Source organism: Oikopleura dioica, chromosome 2 (genome assembly GCF_907165135.1).
Source record: "Oikopleura dioica chromosome 2, OKI2018_I68_1.0, whole genome shotgun sequence".
Taxonomy (NCBI): Eukaryota; Metazoa; Chordata; class Appendicularia; order Copelata; family Oikopleuridae; genus Oikopleura; species Oikopleura dioica.
In genome coordinates, this window is record NC_137292.1 from 14,487,249 (window position 1) to 14,509,098 (window position 21,850).

At 41.4% G+C, this 21,850-nt stretch overlaps 9 protein-coding genes and 1 pseudogene across 10 annotated transcripts; all 10 read right to left on the bottom strand.

The window, feature by feature from the left end:
• Positions 1–1,702: 1,702 nt before the first annotated feature.
• LOC145698441 (ribokinase-like) lies at positions 1,703–3,036 on the bottom strand. Its single transcript, XM_081775645.1, has 4 exons — positions 2,796–3,036; positions 2,010–2,318; positions 1,786–1,961; positions 1,703–1,744 (listed from the first exon to the last, which is right to left on the bottom strand). Exons 1-4 carry the CDS (start codon positions 3,034–3,036, stop codon positions 1,703–1,705), a joined length of 768 nt encoding a protein of 255 aa, XP_081631771.1.
• A 67-nt stretch (positions 3,037–3,103) lies between these two features.
• On the bottom strand, positions 3,104–4,826 carry LOC145698835 (uncharacterized). Its single transcript, XM_081776059.1, has 4 exons — positions 4,635–4,826; positions 3,578–4,594; positions 3,352–3,535; positions 3,104–3,308 (listed from the first exon to the last, which is right to left on the bottom strand). Exons 2-4 carry the CDS (start codon positions 4,572–4,574, stop codon positions 3,122–3,124), a joined length of 1,368 nt encoding a protein of 455 aa, XP_081632185.1. The 5' UTR covers positions 4,575–4,594; positions 4,635–4,826; the 3' UTR covers positions 3,104–3,121.
• Positions 4,827–7,220: 2,394 nt separating this feature from the next.
• LOC145698840 (delta-aminolevulinic acid dehydratase-like) lies at positions 7,221–9,223 on the bottom strand. The gene is made up of 6 exons (XM_081776065.1): positions 8,856–9,223; positions 8,521–8,782; positions 8,379–8,446; positions 8,238–8,337; positions 7,794–8,179; positions 7,221–7,751 (listed from the first exon to the last, which is right to left on the bottom strand). Exons 1-5 carry the CDS (start codon positions 9,213–9,215, stop codon positions 7,935–7,937), a joined length of 1,035 nt encoding a protein of 344 aa, XP_081632191.1. The 5' UTR covers positions 9,216–9,223; the 3' UTR covers positions 7,221–7,751; positions 7,794–7,934.
• A 19-nt stretch (positions 9,224–9,242) lies between these two features.
• On the bottom strand, positions 9,243–10,526 carry LOC145698839 (telomere length regulation protein TEL2 homolog). The gene is made up of 3 exons (XM_081776064.1): positions 9,934–10,526; positions 9,474–9,893; positions 9,243–9,433 (listed from the first exon to the last, which is right to left on the bottom strand). Exons 1-3 carry the CDS (start codon positions 10,493–10,495, stop codon positions 9,255–9,257), a joined length of 1,161 nt encoding a protein of 386 aa, XP_081632190.1. The 5' UTR covers positions 10,496–10,526; the 3' UTR covers positions 9,243–9,254.
• Positions 10,527–11,518: 992 nt separating this feature from the next.
• On the bottom strand, positions 11,519–12,526 carry LOC145698844 (uncharacterized). Its single transcript, XM_081776069.1, has 3 exons — positions 11,993–12,526; positions 11,767–11,950; positions 11,519–11,723 (listed from the first exon to the last, which is right to left on the bottom strand). Exons 1-3 carry the CDS (start codon positions 12,423–12,425, stop codon positions 11,537–11,539), a joined length of 804 nt encoding a protein of 267 aa, XP_081632195.1. The 5' UTR covers positions 12,426–12,526; the 3' UTR covers positions 11,519–11,536.
• A 2,765-nt stretch (positions 12,527–15,291) lies between these two features.
• On the bottom strand, positions 15,292–16,461 carry LOC145698442 (ribokinase-like). Its single transcript, XM_081775647.1, has 4 exons — positions 16,307–16,461; positions 15,713–16,257; positions 15,482–15,657; positions 15,292–15,438 (listed from the first exon to the last, which is right to left on the bottom strand). The coding sequence occupies exons 1-4, from the start codon at positions 16,459–16,461 to the stop codon at positions 15,397–15,399; spliced, it is 918 nt and encodes a 305-aa protein (XP_081631773.1). The 3' UTR covers positions 15,292–15,396.
• Positions 16,462–16,493: 32 nt separating this feature from the next.
• LOC145698443 (elongation factor Ts-like) lies at positions 16,494–17,430 on the bottom strand. The gene is made up of 4 exons (XM_081775648.1): positions 17,223–17,430; positions 16,921–17,183; positions 16,771–16,856; positions 16,494–16,728 (listed from the first exon to the last, which is right to left on the bottom strand). Exons 1-4 carry the CDS (start codon positions 17,428–17,430, stop codon positions 16,494–16,496), a joined length of 792 nt encoding a protein of 263 aa, XP_081631774.1.
• Positions 17,431–17,468: 38 nt separating this feature from the next.
• LOC145698444 (uncharacterized) lies at positions 17,469–18,212 on the bottom strand. The gene is made up of 3 exons (XM_081775649.1): positions 18,138–18,212; positions 18,055–18,096; positions 17,469–17,993 (listed from the first exon to the last, which is right to left on the bottom strand). The coding sequence occupies exons 1-3, from the start codon at positions 18,210–18,212 to the stop codon at positions 17,469–17,471; spliced, it is 642 nt and encodes a 213-aa protein (XP_081631775.1).
• Positions 18,213–18,278: 66 nt separating this feature from the next.
• On the bottom strand, positions 18,279–19,567 carry LOC145698445 (delta-aminolevulinic acid dehydratase-like; annotated as a pseudogene). Its single transcript, XR_014133923.1, has 5 exons — positions 19,201–19,567; positions 18,860–19,127; positions 18,724–18,791; positions 18,600–18,682; positions 18,279–18,540 (listed from the first exon to the last, which is right to left on the bottom strand). The product of XR_014133923.1 is annotated as a delta-aminolevulinic acid dehydratase-like (transcript).
• A 19-nt stretch (positions 19,568–19,586) lies between these two features.
• LOC145698834 (uncharacterized) lies at positions 19,587–21,792 on the bottom strand. Its single transcript, XM_081776058.1, has 3 exons — positions 20,279–21,792; positions 19,818–20,237; positions 19,587–19,777 (listed from the first exon to the last, which is right to left on the bottom strand). The coding sequence occupies exons 1-3, from the start codon at positions 21,672–21,674 to the stop codon at positions 19,599–19,601; spliced, it is 1,995 nt and encodes a 664-aa protein (XP_081632184.1). The 5' UTR covers positions 21,675–21,792; the 3' UTR covers positions 19,587–19,598.
• Positions 21,793–21,850: the final 58 nt, after the last annotated feature.

The window sequence follows — 21,850 nt, forward strand, 5'->3', positions numbered from 1 at the left end:
AAATACATAATTGGTCACCAGAGGTCAAGTTGGGGTTACTTGGGGTCATCTAGGGTCAAGTTGGGGGTGTTTTTATTAAAGACGTATTTTTTAAAAATCTTGACCTTAAATGACCCCGAGTGACCCCAAGTTGACCTCGGGTGACCAATTATGTATTTACAGTTGCTTTTTCAAAGTGTTACTGCATTAAAATCACATAAGAGTTCATTTTAGCTTGACTTCCGGTCTTGACCCAGCTTTGCACCACCTCCACCACTTTCTAGAGTAGCCCGGGACATACTTTTACCCCTCAAAATGACCGTCAGAGCCTGAGCTACAAGCTGGTATAGATAGCTCCGTCAAAAAGCTTAGTTACGGCCTCGAAAATTCGAATTTCCGAAGTTGGCCACATTTTGGGACTTTCGGGGTACCAAATGCCCTCAGGGTACGAGATGACCCCACTATCAATAGTCAAAATGATCCTCAGCTTCTGGGATTATAAAAGGTATTATATGCCTACTCTACTTAGCAAGAAAAAAGTGGAAAATATTAGTGATTTACCCTACCCATATCCGATAAAAATCGCGCCTCTGGGAATCGAACTGCTCGAATGATGATTTATTCTGCTTTTGCAGCCACTGCTGGAGAAAGTTACAGCTGCAATGAAAATTTAATTTTGAATTGTTACAGTAACTAATTTCAAGTCTAAGTTAAAAGCAGACATGCGGGAATAATATTTTGAAGGGTAGATTGAGGTCGGGAAAAGAAAGACGACACAAAGTCGTCGCTTTTATGGCAGGAAAATTACTGTATTCCGCGAGAATTCATTGTCAGTCGATAGACATTTTCGACGATTTGGTCGGCAACAATACTCGATCTTTTTGCTTGATATTGGACGGTACAAATCTGGGGAATTCAGTAACTACAGTATTTTTCACTGAAATGGGATGAGATGAACAAGCATGAGAATCCGGACAATCCGCTATTTCTTTTGCCAAATTCCGGATGATCCCGCCACGTTCATGTGCTCCTTCCTTTTTTCGAAAAAATGCTGAAACAAGATCCCGATTTTCATAATCATCGATAATCCCCTTTCAACGAGTTCAGATTTGAACGACGAAAGCCCACTATTTGACAGCCGACCGCATTTTTGGAAGCCTTTCGGATCATTTTGGAATAAGTTAGTGCCTTTGACAAGGTAAAATCTGAACTTTCCGTAGGATTCGTCTGACTACCAGTCAAAAGAAGAAGAATTCGCTCTTACAATCAACAAAATCAACACTTGCAATCAAGGAGAAATCAAGGCGATGGAAGATTCCCTGTGAAAGGTAATCGGAATTAAATTAATCCCATTTGGCTAGAGGTGGCTTCTGAAATTGAGGCTGCGGCAGGTATCTAATTGCGGCGGCGGCTGTTTATTTATAATCGAATATTCATCCCAGCAAAGTCTTTCTCGAGTTAACACAAATAAACCTGCCACTGTTTATATGCACGGACAGACTGCAAGCGAACATTCTTCCTCGCTATCTGACAAGAAAACAAGTGCTATTTTGAATTTGCATCGATGATGTTCTCAGGTGAGCTCAGAATTCATCTGTTCTCGAAGGTTCGCAAATGAAGCTTTTTATTAAGAGCGAAAAGATTTATTGAACAGAAAAGTTGAATCAGGAATCAAATCAATTGAAGAACTGCGAAATAAAGAAGCAAAGGAGTTGAATAACAATCACTCAAGCTCAGATAGACAGAAGTACGATTTCTGAGTTCCCTTGAAAATAATAACAAACGATCTTGGTGTAGTTATTATACCTTTCTTGTTGTAGAGCGGGAAGCAACCATAGACGCAAATTTGGCATGTTCGATCGTCGTTTTCTGCGTCTTGGTAAGCGAGTAAGAAAAGGCGCCAACGAATGAGTCTCCAGCGCCGGTCGTGTCGACCACGTCTACTTTTTCAACAACTGGGTGCAATGTCAGCTCTCCTTCGCCTAAAAATTCATCATTTTTTAAGCAACAATCAAAATCTAGACACTGACTTTTGACGGCAAATCCGTCTCCACCGAGAGTGACAATTACACTTTTGAGTTTGTATTTCTCCTGTAGAGTTGTCGCCGCGTCTTCAATAGTTTCTTTTCCACTTAGTTCCAGAGCTTCTGTCTGATTCGCGATGAGAAAGTCGATCTGTTCAGAGAACGTCTCGAAGTCTTCCCTGCTCGGGCAAGGCGCGGGTGAGTAGATTGTCTTTGCTCCAGCTGCTCTTCCAAGTTGTAGAGCTCTTTTGGTCGTACTCACAGGAATCTCGTTTTGGCAAATGACGATTTTCGTGCCCTTGAAAGCTTCCTCATCTAAATCTTGAGAATCTTGAAATCTTTGATTGAGTAATCGACCGGTGCATATTCGAAGCAAGTTGAAGTTTTTAGCGAGAAATATGTCGACAAGAGGAAATACCAATGTTTGAAATGAAAAAGGCGGACAGTAGTTTATGAATGATTCAAGGAAGTTTCTTCTCGCGCGAAAACGGAGATTTTTGGCAACGTCTTTCGCTAATTCAGCTTCGTCTATCACTATCTGAGCAAACTCGTGCAGAAATAGGGCTGATTCTTTCGATTGTGACACATTCGCGAACGTGAGATCAAGTAACGCACAAGTCTTCTTGACATCTCTCTGGCGTAAAAGGCAACAAGCGAGATTCTCCAAATTTTGCATAAAATTTTGATGCTTCAAATTCGTCGGTAAAGCTCCTTTATTTACATTTGCAAAGCGAGTTGGTAGATTCCAGATAAAATTGAGGAAATCAACGAAGACTTTCTGCTCCACGCTACTTAGAGCTATTCTTTCAAGGACTTCGTATGATGAGCAGAAGCCAACGAAGTCGGATAAAACTGGAAAGATCAATGTCGAGTCGGCAAGAATATTCTTCAGAGAGCAAATGACTTGGATCATTTTCGCAGGAGAGGATGAAATAAGATCAGCGCAAAGTTTTTCCAGCGCGTCAGAGTCTGAGCTTTTCCCATTCTTTTTAATTCCAAAATGTTCCGGAAGTTTTGTCAAAACATCCAACATTCTTATATTGGGCATTATAAATTTAAGAAATAAATTATTAAAAGTAAAGATTGTTAAGAAAATAAGAAAGAAAGTTTTGTTTTTATCAAGAACTGTGGCGGAGTGCAATGAATGATTTGAAATCAGCTTTTGAAAAGCTCAATTTAGACATATTTTTCCATAGAGGTTCCTCGAGCTCTGGAATTTCGAAAGGTAGAGAAGCGCTGAGTAGATTAGATGGAGAGTGTGACCCTTCCTCACTCGTGTCGAAGACAAGATCGAAGGATTCCGTACTAAAATGACTATTTCTTATTGTTCCTTGTCAAGGGAACTTACCAGTCTACTGTAAGATCACAGTACGCATCCAAGACGGCTGAGTCTAGCGAACACGAGCTTCGACCAAGTTGCTCCAATAAGAGCACTAGTTCTTGATTTTTCGGCGTGTTAACCATTCTCAGATAATACAGGACTCGTTCGAGGATAACCCTTTCCGGCTTCAGCATGTAATATTTTGATGCCTCTAAGAATGATTAAAGCAGCTCGAATTTTCGATAAAATATACCTAGTAAAAAGATCCGAGTATTTCTGGAAAGAGTCCAAACATTATCTGACATTTCTGCTAAAATACCAATCACATTCAGCTCTGCCGAATGAGTGCGATGGAGAATTTGAAACACCGGAATAATTATGTTCTCGTCTATGTCTTCAAGGACAACTCGCATGGATTTCTCCAACACTCTTTGGGTTATCAGTTTCATGAATGTTTCAGGGTCCCATGTTTTGAATTGGTCCAGGAAAAATGATTGAATAGTTGATTTACAAGTAGTTTGACAGTTGATAATTTCTTCGTCAACGAGAATATCACTGTCTTCTCCTGATTTATTGAATAATTCATCAGAAGTAATTGGCAGATAGGCCTCTTCCTCTGGTAACCGGGTTTTCTTAAAATCAGGAGACAAAGCAGCTATTTCTTCGGTAGGGCCGAATTGAAGCATTAGTTTTATATACAAACGATAAATTTTTGAACGCAAGTTTTCAGTTTGATTGGTGATTTTTAGCCGTTGAAGAAGATGAAGATGCTGTGCGCCAAGATGAATAGCTAGTTGAAGGTCTTTTTGAAGATTTGAAGAGCGATTTCTGCTGGAGATACTTTGTAGAAGATACTGGAAGATGTAACTGAAGGAGTCGCAAAAAGTGCTCAAATATATTTCCAAATGCGCGAGACATGAATCTTTCGTCAAAGTAGCCCGAAGAGATGCCAGCTTTCTCCAGTAGAGACGTATCATCGGTGTTGCAGCGTCCCGCTCCATCGGCCTCTTCGGGAATTCTATGTCCAGACTTTCCTGGCAGTTGAAAATCATCAGAATTGAAGATAAACAAGACTTTTGCAAATAAGCTTCAACAAGAGATAATGAAGATTTGAGCTGATCATGTACGTCTCGAATCCAGGAGGGGAGGATCTTTGAGAGCTCTTCAAGTTTCTTGATCACTAGTCTCAAACTATTCGACAGAATGACCATATTTTTGGTCGTCGTCAAAGGTAGAACTTCTTTTATCATCCACGAAATACGCTTGCTCGCTTGAATATATTTAAAATCTTAAAAAGACTGACTCTTCACCTGATAAAGCTGTCCTTTCGAGAGAAATATTTGCCCTCGAAAAAGCAATAGGTGAGATTTCATTCAAAAAGAATTCAAATCGCTTGAAAATTATTGGCGGAAAATCATCTGAAGAATTCTTGAACGTCTTGCAGTCATCCTGCAAGATCCAAAACTCGATTTCTTCTTCTGAAGAGCTTTCCAAAGGTACCAGTTTACTTATTGGCGTATAGTTCGGCGACTCTTCAGAAAATATTGATATGACAGCGGCGAGTTGATACAGTTTTGCCTATGGGATGAGGCCGTTACCATCGACAGAAGCTGACAGTAGCTCTCCGATGGATTTAGTTTTGAACAGCTTGCTCTGCGATGAGAGCAATTTACTGGAAGCGGACTCGCTGAATTGAATGACGTGCTTCATGTAACTGTTAGATATCGGATTCGTTTTCGTAAAATCACTGGAAAAATGCTTCAGCACGAATTCATCCGTAACAAGCCAGAAGCCGACAAGAAGGAGAAAATATTCTGGAGCAGGGCGATCACGAATAGCATCAGCAATAACTCGCTCTCTACATCGCTGATAGACTTTGCAAACTTCGCCGTGAGGAGAAAATTGTTTCAGACCTTCAAGAATGACAAGGATCTCGAAGACACGCTAAAAGCATTTATAAATTTATCCAAAACTTTAAAAAACGCACATGTTTTTCTGAAGCTCTTAAAATGCAGCCTAAGCTCGAGTTCGACAGGTCCTGCGGGATAAAAACTAACTGCTTCAAAACTTGTTCACGCCCGCAATCTGTTTCTGCTGATTTTTCATCTTCGTTTTGAAAGGAATATCCTTTTTCAGTTCCTTGGGCAACACCATTTTGTTGAACACGCGTTTCTTTCGTTGGACAGGTTTGTAAAGCGAGTCTGATCGCTGCTTGAGCTTGATGTCCCGCTCTTTTCGGATTTCTCCAGCGGTTTACAGTCCTTGCCAGTCGGATTTCTTTGACTCCTCTTATTACCAATAGAATCAGAGAGGCATTAAAAAGGATTAATTACCTGTAACAAGTTTGTGACCGGCAGATACATCGACGGAATCGCCAAGTTTACCCAAGTCTTGCAGAAGATAATATCAGAGTATTGCACTCGATCTTCGAAGGTAATTCTGACAACGCCTTCCGGCTTTCTCAGTGACTTTTTGATGATGTCTCCGATTCAAGAAACAGAGCAGTTTCCTGGGCGTGAGAAAGTTCGCCGCGCGGCCCGCTGATTGGCCGTCATTTCAGTTCAAAAAACTGTGGCGGTGGCCACGCCCAGGAAACTGAACAACAGCGCCACTTTGAGCGCAGCGGATCAGAAACCAAGCCCGGCCGAGATGGAAAAAGATCACCAAGAGCTGAAAAGTTCGAAATGGCCGAAATTCATCATAATTGATAAAAAAAGGGAGGATTTAGGGGTTTTCGGACACGGAGAATTTGAATTTGGGATAATTTTTTCAAATAAATCAAGATTTACGGAAAAAAAAAATAAGTTTTAAAATTGAAATCAAGGAGGAATTTGTAAAATGATTTATAAAAACAAAAGCCCCTCTGGTTGCTTCCTTTTCGGGAGTGACTGGAGGGGCTGAGTTTTTTTTTCATCAAAATAAGACTGTTTTCATGCTTTTTCAGACATAAAAGGCACAGTTTTTTCTAAAAGAAGTTTATTTTTAATGAGAAGAGCAGAATATAAGTTTAAATGTCGTCGACTTGGTCGCCATTGATCCAGGAGTGGAGGGTGATGGTGTAGCTGCTTGCTCGTGCGAATCTAGCATGGTTATCGCGGAAGTATTCCTGGATCTGGATCTTCTTAGAGGACGCGTGAACAGCCTCTCGCATCAGTCGATCAGCTTCGTCGTCGTTATTTCTTACCGCAGCCTTGACATCTTTTCGATGTTTGTCCAGCATGTGCTTGAGTAGCTCGGGCTCGTCCAGCATCAAAAAGCCGCACTTGCAGCAGTAGAAGTCGGCGAAGACGGCCTTGCAGACGTGGTTAAACCACAGTTCGTCCAGCTTGAAAAGAACAGCTTGCTCGTTGACGTCGTGAAAGATATCGGGGTTGATCAATATTGCAAGTTGCTTTCCAAGATCGCCCTCGTTCATCATGAGCTTTGTGCGGTCGAGATAATGAAGGGCAAAAGTTGAGTCTTGTTGAAAATTTGAAATCCTTCGTCGAAGATATTGCCTAGAAGTGCGAAGAAATCTAAAAGGATATGATTAAAATCTTTAAAGGAAAAATAAGAATCATTACCTCTCATGTTGCAATTCGTCGAATGTATATTGAGGCGTGTAGTCCCAGTTGTGATCATCAAGCCGGTGACGTATCGCTGCGATTGCTGCTTGTTTTGTGTGCCCAATCATCTCGGAAACGATGGTTCGGCCACCTTTGATAATTGAAAATAGAAGAGCAGGAAGAAGAAACTCGACGATTTTCCAGGAGTTTACCTAAAGAAATTGTTATTTTGATAATTTATTATAAATTAAACTTACTTGTTGACTTTGACAGTTTGCCTTGTGCTTTTCCTTGAATCCTTTGGCCGTCTGGACATTGTCAATTTCTTATATCTTCGATTCGATCCAACCAGAGGTCTTCTTGATAACAATATGATGGAATGCCGTATTCTTCATCGTCTCCTTAGCTTCTGCCTTGTACTCGCCAAAGTCGAAATTCTTGAGTCCAAGGAAATGTCTGAAGAGCATTTTCAACAAGAAACCATGCGCGAAAATCAGTATTGTCTTGTCAACTTTGGCCTCTTCGATAAGCGACCGGAGAAAATTCACAGCTCTGTATTTGACGTCGGCGTCTGCTTCCATTTCCGGGCTGTTCCAGTCAACTTCGCTCCTCAACTTGCCCTCGAGTTTGCCCATTCCCTTTTCTTTGAGCAAGTCGTCGCAGATTATGCGTTCTTCCCCGATGTCATTCGTAGCGATTTTAGCTGTTTCCAGAGCGCGAGAAAGGGGCGAGGAGTAAACGAGATCAGCCTTGGGAAGAACTTTCGCCTCGGCCAAGCGCTTTGCTCATTTGCAGATCAGAAATAAACTGAAAATAAACTTGGCGTTCATGAGTGGAAGCACTTTCTTGATCTCTGCCCATTTCGCTCAAAGGAATATCGAGCTAAAAATCTTTACTTGCAGAAATGACTATTGCGTCTTTTACCTGCCCTTGCAAAATGCCAGCTTTATTGTACGATGTTTCGCCGTGCCGGATCAAGTACAAATTTAGGACAACCATTCTAGAGCACTTGATATTTGTGAGTTTTGCATTTAAAAGACAACTTGAACTGTATTTAAAATTAACTCAGTTTGCGCAAGCTCGAATAGCTTTCTCATCGTCGTCAAGCCACTGTAAGACTTGTGGAGTAAAATAAGAAAGAATCATTTCTGCGCCAGCTCTTCTACACGCCGTTAGACTTTCGAGCACTCCCTTCTTCAAATCAATCGCTCCAGCTTTGGCGCCGTGGACGAGTAGCGCGTACTCGCCAGACACCTGATAAGCAGCCACTGGAAAATTCGGAAACTCTTGCTTCGTTCGGTAGATAATATCTTTTATCGGTTTTCATGATTTACAAATTGGATATTTAATTTATAGCGAGAACAGTCCCTAGATAGGCACCGGCCGGTTTTACCATTAAAATATCTGCACCTTCGTTCGCATCTCTATCGTTGCATCTCATCGCCAAACTTGATGCTCCTGGTGGAAGCTGAAAAATAAAGTAGAAAATTAGCTAATGTGAATGCTAACCTGATAATTTCTTCTATCGCCAAATTTAGGAGCAGAACCAGCTGCTTCTCTGAAAGGCCCATAAAATGCTTCACCCGAGTTATTATCAATTCCGCTCTATTTTCAAAGCTTACTCTTTAGTTATTCGATATTTAACCCGCAACAGAACAAAATTTAGCCGAGTAGGACATCACGGCAACTCGTGAGCCAAGCTTGAGTTCCCGAAGTCTGCTTTTGATCGCTCCTATCCTTCCATCCATCATATCCGAAGGAGCCACGCAGTCAGCACCTGCGAGTCCATAATTGCCTGCGATCTCGGCTAGTCTATCGATGGACTTCTGGTTGTTCATGCGATCATCTTCGAAAATCCCACAGTGCCCGGTTTCGGAGAAGGGACAAATACAAACGTCAGCCGCGACCCACAGCTATCATTACTGTAATTTACAATTATAATGCATAGATAATGGGCGTTTATATGAATAATAACTAAAAACTGACCTGTGGATATTTTGACTTGATCAATTTAATAGCTTCAATGGTAGGGCCCGTCTCGCAATCTGCGCTAGATCCGACAGCATCTTTAGTCGATTTGACATCTACGCCAAAAATGATAACTGAGCGAAGACCTTTGGCGACTTGTTGGGAAAGGAAGGGAATGAGATTGTTGATTCCATAGCGACTCACTCCGGGCAGCGCATTTATCGGTTCCAGGGCGTCAGGGGAGCTATTCGTTACGAAAAGCGGCAGCATAAGATTTACAGGCGAGATTTTGGAGTCAAATGCAGCGAGCTCTCGCAAAACTCCATGGCCATATGAAGAATGCAGAATGTGTCCGACTGGTGGCTCGTAACCGCTCATTCTGAAAAAAAATCCGTCAAGGAGAAGTAGACTCATGAACTAGAATAGATTCAAAAGGTCAGTCGCAGCAAGTGAAAGGCGTGGGCAATCAAGCGATTGGCATTCTTCTAGCCACATTTTCCAAGTGATGTCCATCCAGATTTCTTGTTTAGTTGAAGCGATGCTCAGCAGACAAACTTGGTAAGATTTGATTATTACAAGTTTCAAATTCGTGTCATCTAAAGATAGAGTTTTATAAGAAAAGCGCTGACAAATTACCAATTCTTCTAAAAGTCGCGAGAAAATCTATGGAAGGAAGGACGTATTTCTCGATTTCGGGAATATTATCCAAGAGAGAAATGATCTGGCCGACGAATGCAATCATTCTTGACAAGACGTCTTTATCGCACGTCTCCAACATCAACGTTCGTTTATTCGAATCCCAGCTGCGCAAGAAAGGAAAAAGAAAATATCCAGCGGCAGGATAAAACCGAGACTTGAGCATCTTCTCGCTTTTTGGGCGGCTTCCCCAGCGCCGTGATTGTGATTCAACTTTTGCGGAAAGCGCTAATTTTTCAAAGGCGATCTCTTCTTCAAGTTCTTCGAAGGGATTGTCCGCCAATTGCTTTACGGCCTTCGATAGAGAGGCAAGAATGATCTGCCGTTTTTCTAGAGGCATTGACTCGGCATAAAATTCACCTAAAAATTAGAAAATGTTCGTACCAAAAACTATTATTACCAACAATCGCAGGAGCATAAAATTCCGGAGCCACAACTGCCAACGATTCTAGAGCATCACCCACGAGAGCAGCATCATTATCGTTAACAATTTCAAAATAAACGATCCCTTTCAAAATCTCTTCCACAAGCTCCTTCGAAGAAACCTGATTGACCTTTGCTAAATACGGAATTGTTTCCAGCGCGGCGAGTTTGCGTTTAGTCTTCTCCGTTTTTGACATTGATTGGGGTAGATTTCTCTCGACCAAAATTCCACTGGCTTCCATAAGAAAGCGGGGACTGTATTTTGAAAGGTTCGGCGTTTCGAATTCGAATTGTTCGAATTCCAAGTCGTCGGAATCAAGACTTTCTCGATCATCATCATCATCATCATCGTCACAGTTTCCAGCATTGATTCTTTCATCTTCGACTTTTTGTTGGTTACCGTTCAAGAATTCGATTGTTCGCTCTCTGCTATCTTCGTGAACTTTATTTTGATCCGCTTGAAGGTCTTTATTCGTGATTGGAAAGTCAAGTTTGGCCTCTGAATCAAATACTGAGATGATCTTCTTGGCAGAAAGCATTCCAATATCTCGATTGTCGGACGCCGACTGAGCAAAGTGGTTTTGAAGCCCAAAGAAACAGTGTTGATAATCTCCAATCGCATTTCATCCGGACATTTAGGAAGATAGTCGACTGAGAAGGCAATGATTTTCGAAACTTGGATTCTTTGATCGACAGAAACCTTGATAACAATGTTTTCGTCCGCCCAGTAGTCAACTAAATGTTTCCATGTCTCCAGACCTGCGATAGCAACAATTCGTCCCATGTGAAACTGGCCATTTTGATTGAGTAATCGACCGGTGCATATTCGAAGCAAGTTGAAGTTTTTAGCGAGAAATATGTCGACAAGAGGAAATACCAATGTTTGAAATGAAAAAGGCGGACAGTAGTTTATGAATGATTCAAGGAAGTTTCTTCTCGCGCGAAAACGGAGATTTTTGGCAACGTCTTTCGCTAATTCAGCTTCGTCTATCACTATCTGAGCAAACTCGTGCAGAAATAGGGCTGATTCTTTCGATTGTGACACATTCGCGAACGTGAGATCAAGTAACGCACAAGTCTTCTTGACATCTCTCTGGCGTAAAAGGCAACAAGCGAGATTCTCCAAATTTTGCATAAAATTTTGATGCTTCAAATTCGTCGGTAAAGCTCCTTTATTTACATTTGCAAAGCGAGTTGGTAGATTCCAGATAAAATTGAGGAAATCAACGAAGACTTTCTGCTCCACGCTACTTAGAGCTATTCTTTCAAGGACTTCGTATGATGAGCAGAAGCCAACGAAGTCGGATAAAACTGGAAAGATCAATGTCGAGTCGGCAAGAATATTCTTCAGAGAGCAAATGACTTGGATCATTTTCGCAGGAGAGGATGAAATAAGATCAGCGCAAAGTTTTTCCAGCGCGTCAGAGTCTGAGCTTTTCCCATTCTTTTTTAATTCCAAAAAATGTTCCGGAAGTTTTGTCAAAACATCCAACATTCTTATATTGGGCATTATAAATTTAAGAAATAAATTATTAAAAGTAAAGATTGTTAAGAAAATAAGAAAGAAAGTTTTGTTTTTATCAAGAACTGTGGCGGAGTGCAATGAATGATTTGAAATCAGCTTTTGAAAAGCTCAATTTAGACATATTTTTCCATAGAGGTTCCTCGAGCTCTGGAATTTCGAAAGGTAGAGAAGCGCTGAGTAGATTAGATGGAGAGTGTGACCCTTCCTCACTCGTGTCGAAGACAAGATCGAAGGATTCCGTACTAAAATGACTATTTCTTATTGTTCCTTGTCAAGGGAACTTACCAGTCTACTGTAAGATCACAGTACGCATCCAAGACGGCTGAGTCTAGCGAACACGAGCTTCGACCAAGTTGCTCCAATAAGAGCACTAGTTCTTGATTTTTCGGCGTGTTAACCATTCTCAGATAATACAGGACTCGTTCGAGGATAACCCTTTCCGGCTTCAGCATGTAATATTTTGATGCCTCTAAGAATGATTAAAGCAGCTCGAATTTTCGATAAAATATACCTAGTAAAAAGATCCGAGTATTTCTGGAAAGAGTCCAAACATTATCTGACATTTCTGCTAAAATACCAATCACATTCAGCTCTGCCGAATGAGTGCGATGGAGAATTTGAAACACCGGAATAATTATGTTCTCGTCTATGTCTTCAAGGACAACTCGCATGGATTTCTCCAACACTCTTTGGGTTATCAGTTTCATGAATGTTTCAGGGTCCCATGTTTTGAATTGGTCCAGGAAAAATGATTGAATAGTTGATTTACAAGTAGTTTGACAGTTGATAATTTCTTCGTCAACGAGAATATCACTGTCTTCTCCTGATTTATTGAATAATTCATCAGAAGTAATTGGCAGATAGGCCTCTTCCTCTGGTAACCGGGTTTTCTTAAAATCAGGAGACAAAGCAGCTATTTCTTCGGTAGGGCCGAATTGAAGCATTAGTTTTATATACAAACGATAAATTTTTGAACGCAAGTTTTCAGTTTGATTGGTGATTTTTAGCCGTTGAAGAAGATGAAGATGCTGTGCGCCAAGATGAATAGCTAGTTGAAGGTCTTTTGAAGATTTGAAGAGCGATTTCTGCTGGAGATACTTTGTAGAAGATACTGGAAGATGTAACTGAAGGAGTCGCAAAAAGTGCTCAAATATATTTCCAAATGCGCGAGACATGAATCTTTCGTCAAAGTAGCCCGAAGAGATGCCAGCTTTCTCCAGTAGAGACGTATCATCGGTGTTGCAGCGTCCCGCTCCATCGGCCTCTTCGGGAATTCTATGTCCAGACTTTCCTGGCAGTTGAAAATCATCAGAATTGAAGATAAACAAGACTTTTGCAAATAAGCTTCAACAAGAGATAATGAAGATTTGAGCTGATCATGTACGTCTCGAATCCAGGAGGGGAGGATCTTTGAGAGCTCTTCAAGTTTCTTGATCACTAGTCTCAAACTATTCGACAGAATGACCATATTTTTGGTCGTCGTCAAAGGTAGAACTTCTTTTATCATCCACGAAATACGCTTGCTCGCTTGAATATATTTAAAATCTTAAAAGACTGACTCTTCACCTTTCTCTGCCTAAGAAAAATTTTAACCCAATGAAAAATTTCTGCCAATTTTTTGGCCAAACTCTCAAGAAGGCATGGATACAGCCAAAATGCCCTAGAAAACGATATTTACTGTGTTAACCTTCTGCACACTTGGGAAATTGGAAGCACAGCCGTGAGGCCATTCTATTTTGATTTTTCTTTTTCAGTCGGCGGTGGGTACTCTCTTCAAAATTAATCAAAACTCTTCGCGTGGAACACGTGCAGCTGATTTATTCAAAACCTGACAGAATAATAAATTCCGTAAACTACCCCAAAAATAAAACACTTAATACTTAGTTCTTCCAGTGCTCGGATTCACAAGCCTGTCTACTATTTACAGGAGACTGCTAAATTTGATAAAAATCGAACTCATTTGCTCTTATAAGTCCAGACAGCTGTTTTGAGAGGTAACTTATTTTCTCTTGAAAAAAGAAGAAAAAATTAGCTTTTGAAAAAGGATGGCGAAAAGGATGGACTGGCAGTCAGCAATCAAAGTGAATGGATAAAGAGATTCTTAATTGTGAAAAGAAATCGGCCAGCATTTTAATAGACTATTCACGAGTTCCACTTTGCACATTTAAAGAGATCCTCGCGCGACGGGAAGCTTCCGCTCCTTTCAGAAGCGATTCTCTGGGGATGAACACTCAAATTCAATGCCTCGCGAAGCGAACTTCGCGGTACTTTTTTAAAAGAATATTTTTATTTTCGCTGAAATTTTGATATCTTTTGAAAAATCTTTCCTTGGAAAACAAAAATTTCTCAACTTTTGAACCAACTGATGGATCATTTTTCTTAAATTTCTCTCTGAAAATTATTCTCAAAAAGTCGAAAAAATTTGAAGCATATTTTCAGATCAGACCTGGCTTGCTTAAAATATCCCGGTAGCCGAATCGGCGGATCATTCCCAAGTTCGTTAAACGCATCATTAAACCGCATTAACTGTACTTCCAATTTCGCCCGTGGATGACTTACTCTTTTATAATTTCGCTTCCATGGGTTCTTTCAATTTTCAATTTGCAAGTTCTCGTTTTCAAGTTCACATTTGGCGCTGCGTTTTGTCTTCCTTTGCTGGCTATTAAAATTCAGCAGCGAAAAAACGCGAGCCAGAGGAAGATCCAAAGGATGGCGCTAGATGCGCCCAAATAATGCCTCTTTGGCAATTACGATCCTCCTCCCCATATCCGATAAAAATCGCGCCTCTGGGAATCGAACTGCTCGAATGATGATTTATTCTGCTTTTGCAGCCACTGCTGGAGAAAGTTACTGCAGCAATGAAAATTTAATTTTGAATTGTAACTAATTTCAAGTCTAAGTTGAAAGCAGACATGCGGGAATAATATTTTGAAGGGTAGATTAAGGTCGGGAAAAGAAAGACGTCGCTTTTTATGGCAGGAAAATTACTGTATTTCGCGAGAATACAGTCGTCAGTCGATAGACATTTTCAACGATTTGGTCGGCAAGAATACTCGATCTTTTTTGCTTGATATTGGACGTACGAATCTGGGGAATTCAGTAACTACAGTATTTTTCACTGAAATGGGATGAGATGAACAAGCATGAGAATCCGGACAATCCGCTATTTCTTTTTGCCAAATTCCGGATGATCCCGCCACGTTCATGTCCTCCTTCTTCTTTTCATTTTTTCGAAAATCCTGAATACAGAAACAAGATCCCGATTTTCATAATCATCGATAATCCCCTTTCAACGAGTTCAGATTTGAACGACGAAAGCCCACTATTTGACAGCCGACCGCATTTTTGAAAGCCTTTCGGATCATTCTGGAATAAGTTAGTGCCTTTGACAATGTAAAATCTGAACTTTCCATAGGATTCGTCTGACTTCCAGCCAAAAGAAGAAGAATTCGCCATGACTCTTACCATCAACACTTGCAATCAAGGGGAAATCGAGGCGATGGAAGATTCCCTGTGAAAGGTAATCGGAATTAAATTAATCCCATTTGGCTAGAGGTGGCTTCTGAAATTGAGGCTGCGGCAGGTATCTAATTGCGGCGGCGGCTGTTTATTTATAATCGAATATTCATCCCAGCAAAGTCTTTCTCGAGTTAACACAAATAAACCTGCCACTGTTTATATGCACGGACAGACTGCAAGCGAACATTCTCTGTTGCTATCTGACAAGAAAACAAGTGCTATTTTGAATTTGCATCGATGATGTTCTCAGGTGAACTCAGAATTCATCTGTTCTCGAAGGTTCGCAAATGAAGCTTTTTATTAAGAGCGAAAAGATTTATTGAACAGAAAAGTTGAATCAGGAATCAAATCAATTGAAGAACTGCGAAATAAAGAAGCAAAGGAGTTGAATAACAATCACTCAAGCTCAGATAGACGGAAGTACGATTTCTGAGTTCCCTTGAAAATAATAACAAACGATCTTGGTGAAGTTATTTTATACCTTTCTTGTTGTAGAGCGGGAAGCAACCATAGACGCAAATTTGGCATGTTCGATCGTCGTTTTCTGCGTCTTGGTAAGCGAGTAAGAAAAGGCGCCAACGAAGGAGTCTCCAGCGCCGGTCGTGTCGACCACGTCTACTTTTTCAACAACTGGGTGCAATGTCAGCTCTCCTTCGCCTAAAAATTCATTATTTTTAAAGCAACAATCAAAATCTAGATTCTAGACACTGACTTTTGACGGCAAATCCGTCTCCACCGAGAGTGACGATTACACTTTTGATTTTGTATTTCTCCTGGAGAGTTGTTGCCGCTTCCTGAATAGTTTCTTTTCCACTGAGTTCCAGAGCTTCTGTCTGATTCGCGATGAGATAGTTGATCTGTTCAGAGAACGTCTCAAAGTCTTCCCTGCTCGGGCAAGGCGCGGGCGAGTAGATTGTCTTTGCTCCAGCTGCTCTTCCAAGTTGTAGAGCTCTTTTGGTCGTACTCACTGGAATCTCGTTTTGGCAAATGACGATTTTGGTGCCCTTGAAAGCTTCCTCATCTAAATCTTCTCCAGTAAAACGCATGTTTGCTCCAGGGACAACAACGATCGAGTTTTCGCCGTTTTCCATCGAAACTGTTATCGGAGCAACGCCAGTCGAGCAATCAGCTTTTGTTATTATTTTCGAGCAGTCCGTTCCGGTTTTAGCGAGCTCTTCAACATACCACGATCCATTTTGATCATCTCCTACTGCACCTAACAGTCCGACTTTTCCTTCGCCAGATAGAAGAGCTCCGCTGGAATCATAAAAAATATTCACCCTTATTTTATGTGAGTTATTCTGACTCAATTCCTGCCTGGACCGCTTGATTCGCTCCTTTACCGCCCAGACCAGTCTCGTATCGTTCGCCTAGAAGGGTTTCTCCTGGTCCTGGCAGCCGAGAACAGTAAGCGATTTGATCAACATTCAAACTGCCGGCAACGAGGATGTCCCAGACCATTCTGAATTGAAAACATAGAAGACTCAGGTCAATTACTTAGAGACTTTAAAACGAGTCCAAGAAAGAAGCTCCGCATTTTGCTCGGCGAGTACATTGAAAACAATAGATTGGCCGCCATTGAGTGGCTGATAGAGAAGACGGTTCTCGTCGGCAGCAAGATCGTCAATGAACAAAGGGCCTTCAGGAATATCTCCAGTGACGTCTGGAAGCTCTAACACGCAGTGCGCGGCTAGATCAGCACTCAACTCCGAGCTACCGCCAGAAAGACTAAAATCAAAGATAAATAAATGAAATTTTATAAAGTAATACCTGACAAGCGAGCCATAAGTGCCATTATTTGGATATTCTTTGTTGAAATTTCTAACGTAAAATCCTAAATTTGGACCCGCAACAACCTAAAAATATTCATAAAATATCCATATACTATTTTCTTTACAGCCTCTGTTCCTTCCGGTTTACCTTTCCCGATTTAATTTGAATATTTTCTTTCAAAAGTCCAATAGCTTGCGCAAGTGAATCCTTGACGCCATCTAACTCGACGATTGCCTCGCCGGTGAAGTCTCCAGCTTCTTTGGCAAGGAGAGTGCTAGTGACAGTGTTGACCAGCTTGTTGAATTCGGGCGTCTTCGACACAGGCTCCGATTCACAATTGATGATCACCATCGCACCCTTATTTCCTTCTGTAGCCACTCCAACACATCCTTCTGGAGTCTTTCGCGAAGCTAAGAATATTCGAGTTCGGCTTCCGTTTCAATATTCACCAAGAGATTCCATCTTCTTCATTCCCAAAGCCTTCGCTTCCTTTTCCAGATGAATGACCGCCTCTTCGAAATTCCAATTTGTCGCCTGCAGAGCTGATCGACAAGTTCCAAGAGGAAGCTGGGACTCTTGACGGAGGCGCATGATCAATTTTTTCGTATCGACGGCAGCCGTGCGTCGGATAAAAAGGGAGCCGCAATAACGAAGCATTCTGAAATGGTCATTTTTAACATTTTATCGAACCAATTTTATTGTTCTTCTTCTAAATGCTTGGCATTATTAACTGCAATTGCTTGCCCTTCCCAAGCTCTCATTCTCCCGTATCTCTTCGATTCGATCCAACCAGAGGTCTTTTTGATGACAATATGATGGAATGCCGTATTCTTCATTGTCTCCTTAGCTTCTGCTTTGAACTCGCCAAAGTCGAAGTTCTTGAGTCCAAGAAAATGTCTGAAGAGCATTTTCAACAAGAAACCGTGCGCGAAAATCAGTATTGTCTTGTCAACTTTGGCCTCTTCGATAAGCGACCGGAGAAAATTCACAGCCCTGTATTTGACATCCGCGTCTGCCTCCATTTCCGGGCTGTTCCAGTCGACTTCGCTTCTCAACTTGCCCTCGAGTTTGCCCATTCCCTTTTCTTTGAGCAAGTCGTCGCAGATTATGCGTTCTTCCCCGATGTCATTCGTAGCGATTTTGGCTGTTTCAAGAGCGCGAGAAAGGGGAGAGGAGTAAACGAGATCAGCCTTGGGAAGAACTTTCGCCTCGGCCAAGCGCTTTGCTCATTTGCAGATCAGAAATAAACTGAAAATAAACTTGGCGTTCATGAGTGGAAGCATTTTCTTGATCTCTGCCGATTTCGCTCAAAGGAATATCGAGCTAAAAATCTTTACTTGCAGAAATGATTTTTGCGCTTTTACCTGCCCTTGCAAAATGCCAGCTTTATTGTACGATGTTTCGCCGTGCCGGATCAAGTACAAATTTAGGACAACCATTCTAGGGGACATTACAGTGGTGAGTTTTGTATTTGAAGGACAACTTGAACTGTATTTACAATTAACTCAGTTTGCGCAAGCTCGAATAGCTTTCTCATCGTCGTCAAGCCACTGTAAGACTTGTGGAGTAAAATAAGAAAGAATCATTTCTGCGCCAGCTCTTCTACACGCCGTTAGACTTTCGAGCACTCCCTTCTTCAAATCAATCGCTCCAGCTTTGGCACCGTGGACGAGTAGCGCGTACTCCCCAGACACCTGATAAGCAGCCACTGGAAAATTCGGAAACTCTTGCTTCGTTCGGTAAATAATATCTTTTATCGGTTTTCCATGATTTTCAAATTAGATATTTAATTTATAGCGAAAACAGTCCCTAGATAGGCACCGGCCGGTTTTACCATTAAAATATCTGCACCTTCGTTCGCATCTCTATCGTTGCATCTCATCGCCAAACTTGATGCTCCTGGTGGAAGCTGAAAAATAAAATAGAAAATTGTCTGATGTGAATGCTAACCTGATAATTTCTTCTATCGCCAAATTTAGGGGCAGAACCAGCTGCTTCTCTGAAAGGCCCATAAAATGCTTCACCCGAGTTATTATCAATTCCGCTCTATTTTCAAAGCTTACTCTTTAGTTATTCGATATTTAACCCGTAACAGAACAAAATTTAGCCGAGTAGGACATCACGGCAACTCGTGAGCCAAGCTTGAGTTCCCGAAGTCTGCTTTTGATCGCTCCTATCCTTCCATCCATCATATCCGAAGGAGCCACGCAGTCAGCACCTGCGAGTCCATAATTGCCTGCGATCTCGGCTAGTCTATCGATGGACTTCTGGTTGTTCATGTGATCATCTTCGAAAATCCCACAGTGCCCGGTTTCGGAGAAGGGACAAATACAAACGTCAGCCGCGACCCACAGCTATCATTACTGTAATTTACAATTATAATGCATAGATAATGGGCGTTTATATGAATAATAACTGAAAACTGACCTGTGGATATTTTGACTTGATCAATTTAATAGCTTCAATGGTAGGGCCCGTCTCGCAATCTGCGCTAGATCCGACAGCATCTTTAGTCGATTTGACATCTACGCCAAAAATGATAACTGAGCGAAGACCTTTGGCGACTTGTTGGGAAAGGAAGGGAATGAGGTTGTTGATTCCATAGCGACTCACTCCGGGCAGCGCATTTATCGGCTCCAGGGCATCGGGGAGCTATTTGTTACGAAAAGCGGCAGCATAAGATTTACAGGCGATATTTTAGAGTCGAATGCAGCGAGTTCTCGCAGAACCCCATGGCCATATGAAGAATGCAGAATGTGTCCGACTGGTGGCTCGTAACCGCTCATTCTGAAAAATAATCCGTCAAGGACAAGTAGACTCATGAATTAGAATAGATTCAAGAGGTCAGTGGCAGCAAGTGAAAGACGTGGGCAATCAAGCGATTGGCATTCTTCTAGCCACATTTTCCAAGTGATGTCCATCCAGATTTCTTGTTTAGTTGAAGCGATGCTCAGCAGACAAACTTGGTAAGATTTGATTATTACAAGTTTCAAATTCGTGTCATCTAAAGATAGAGTTTTATAAGAAAAGCGCTGACAAATTACCAATTCTTCTAAAAGTCGCGAGAAAATCTATGGAAGGAAGGACGTATTTCTCGATTTCGGGAATATTATCCAAGAGAGAAATGATCTGGCCGACGAATGCAATCATTCTTGACAAGACGTCTTTATCGCACGTCTCCAACATCAACGTTCGTTTATTCGAATCCCAGCTGCGCAAGAAAGGAAAAAGAAAATATCCAGCGGCAGGATAAAACCGAGACTTGAGCATCTTCTCGCTTTTTGGGCGGCTTCCCCAGCGCCGTGATTGTGATTCAACTTTTGCGGAAAGCGCTAATTTTTCAAAGGCGATCTCTTCTTCAAGTTCTTCGAAGGGATTGTCCGCCAATTGCTTTACGGCCTTCGATAGAGAGGCAAGAATTATCTGCCGTTTTTCTAGAGACATTGACTCGGCATAAAATTCACCTAAAAATTAGAAAATGTTCGTACCAAAAAACTATTATTACCAACAATCGCAGGAGCATAAAATTCCGGAGCCACAACTGCCAACGATTCTAGAGCATCACCCACGAGAGCAGCATCATTATCGTTAACAATTTCAAAATAAACGATCCCTTTCAAAATCTCTTCCACAAGCTCCTTCGAAGAAACCTGATTGACCTTTGCTAAATACGGGATTGATTCCAGCGCGGCGAGTTTGCGTTTAGTCTTCTCCGTTTCTGACATTGATTGGGGTAGATTTCTCTCGACCAAAATTCCACTGGCTTCCATAAGAAAGCGGGGACTGTATTTTGAAAGGTTCGGCGTTTCGAATTCGAATTGTTCGAATTCCAAGTCGTCGGAATCAAGACTTTCTCGATCATCATCATCATCATCATCGTCACAGTTTCCAGCATTGATTCTTTCATCTTCGACTTTTTGTTGGTTACCGTTCAAGAATTCGATTGTTCGCTCTCTGCTATCTTCGTGAACTTTATTTTGATCCGCTTGAAGGTCTTTATTCGTGATTGGAAAGTCAAGTTTGGCCTCTGAATCAAATACTGAGATGATCTTCTTGGCAGAAAGCATTCCAATATCTCGATTGTCGGACGCCGACTGAGCAAAGTGGTTTTTGAAGCCCAAAGAAACAGTGTTGATAATCTCCAATCGCATTTCATCCGGACATTTAGGAAGATAGTCGACTGAGAAGGCAATGATTTTCGAAACTTGGATTCTTTGATCGACAGAAACCTTGATAACAATGTTTTCGTCCGCCCAGTAGTCAACTAAATGTTTCCATGTCTCCAGACCTGCGATAGCAACAATCCGTCCCATGTGAAACTGGCCATTTTGATTGAGTAATCGACCGGTGCATATTCGAAGCAAGTTGAAGTTTTTAGCGAGAAATATGTCGACAAGAGGAAATACCAATGTTTGAAATGAAAAAGGCGGACAGTAGTTTATGAATGATTCAAGGAAGTTTCTTCTCGCGCGAAAACGGAGATTTTTGGCAACGTCTTTCGCTAATTCAGCTTCGTCTATCACTATCTGAGCAAACTCGTGCAGAAATAGGGCTGATTCTTTCGATTGTGACACATTCGCGAACGTGAGATCAAGTAACGCACAAGTCTTCTTGACATCTCTCTGGCGTAAAAGGCAACAAGCGAGATTCTCCAAATTTTGCATAAAATTTTGATGCTTCAAATTCGTCGGTAAAGCTCCTTTATTTACATTTGCAAAGCGAGTTGGTAGATTCCAGATAAAATTGAGGAAATCAACGAAGACTTTCTGCTGCACGCTACTTAGAGCTATTCTTTCAAGGACTTCGTATGATGAGCAGAAGCCAACGAAGTCTGATAAAACTGGAGAGATCAATGCCGAGTCGGCAAGAATATTCTTCAGAGAGCAAATGACTTGGATCATTTTCGCAGGAGAGGATGAAATAAGATCAGAGCTCAATTTTGCCAACGCGTCAGAATCCGAGCTTTTCCCATTCTTTTAATTCCAGAAAATGTTCCGGAAGTTTTGTCAAAGCATCCAACATTCTAGTTTAAGGTATTCAAGTTTTATCAAATTAAGAAATGAATTATTAAAAGTAA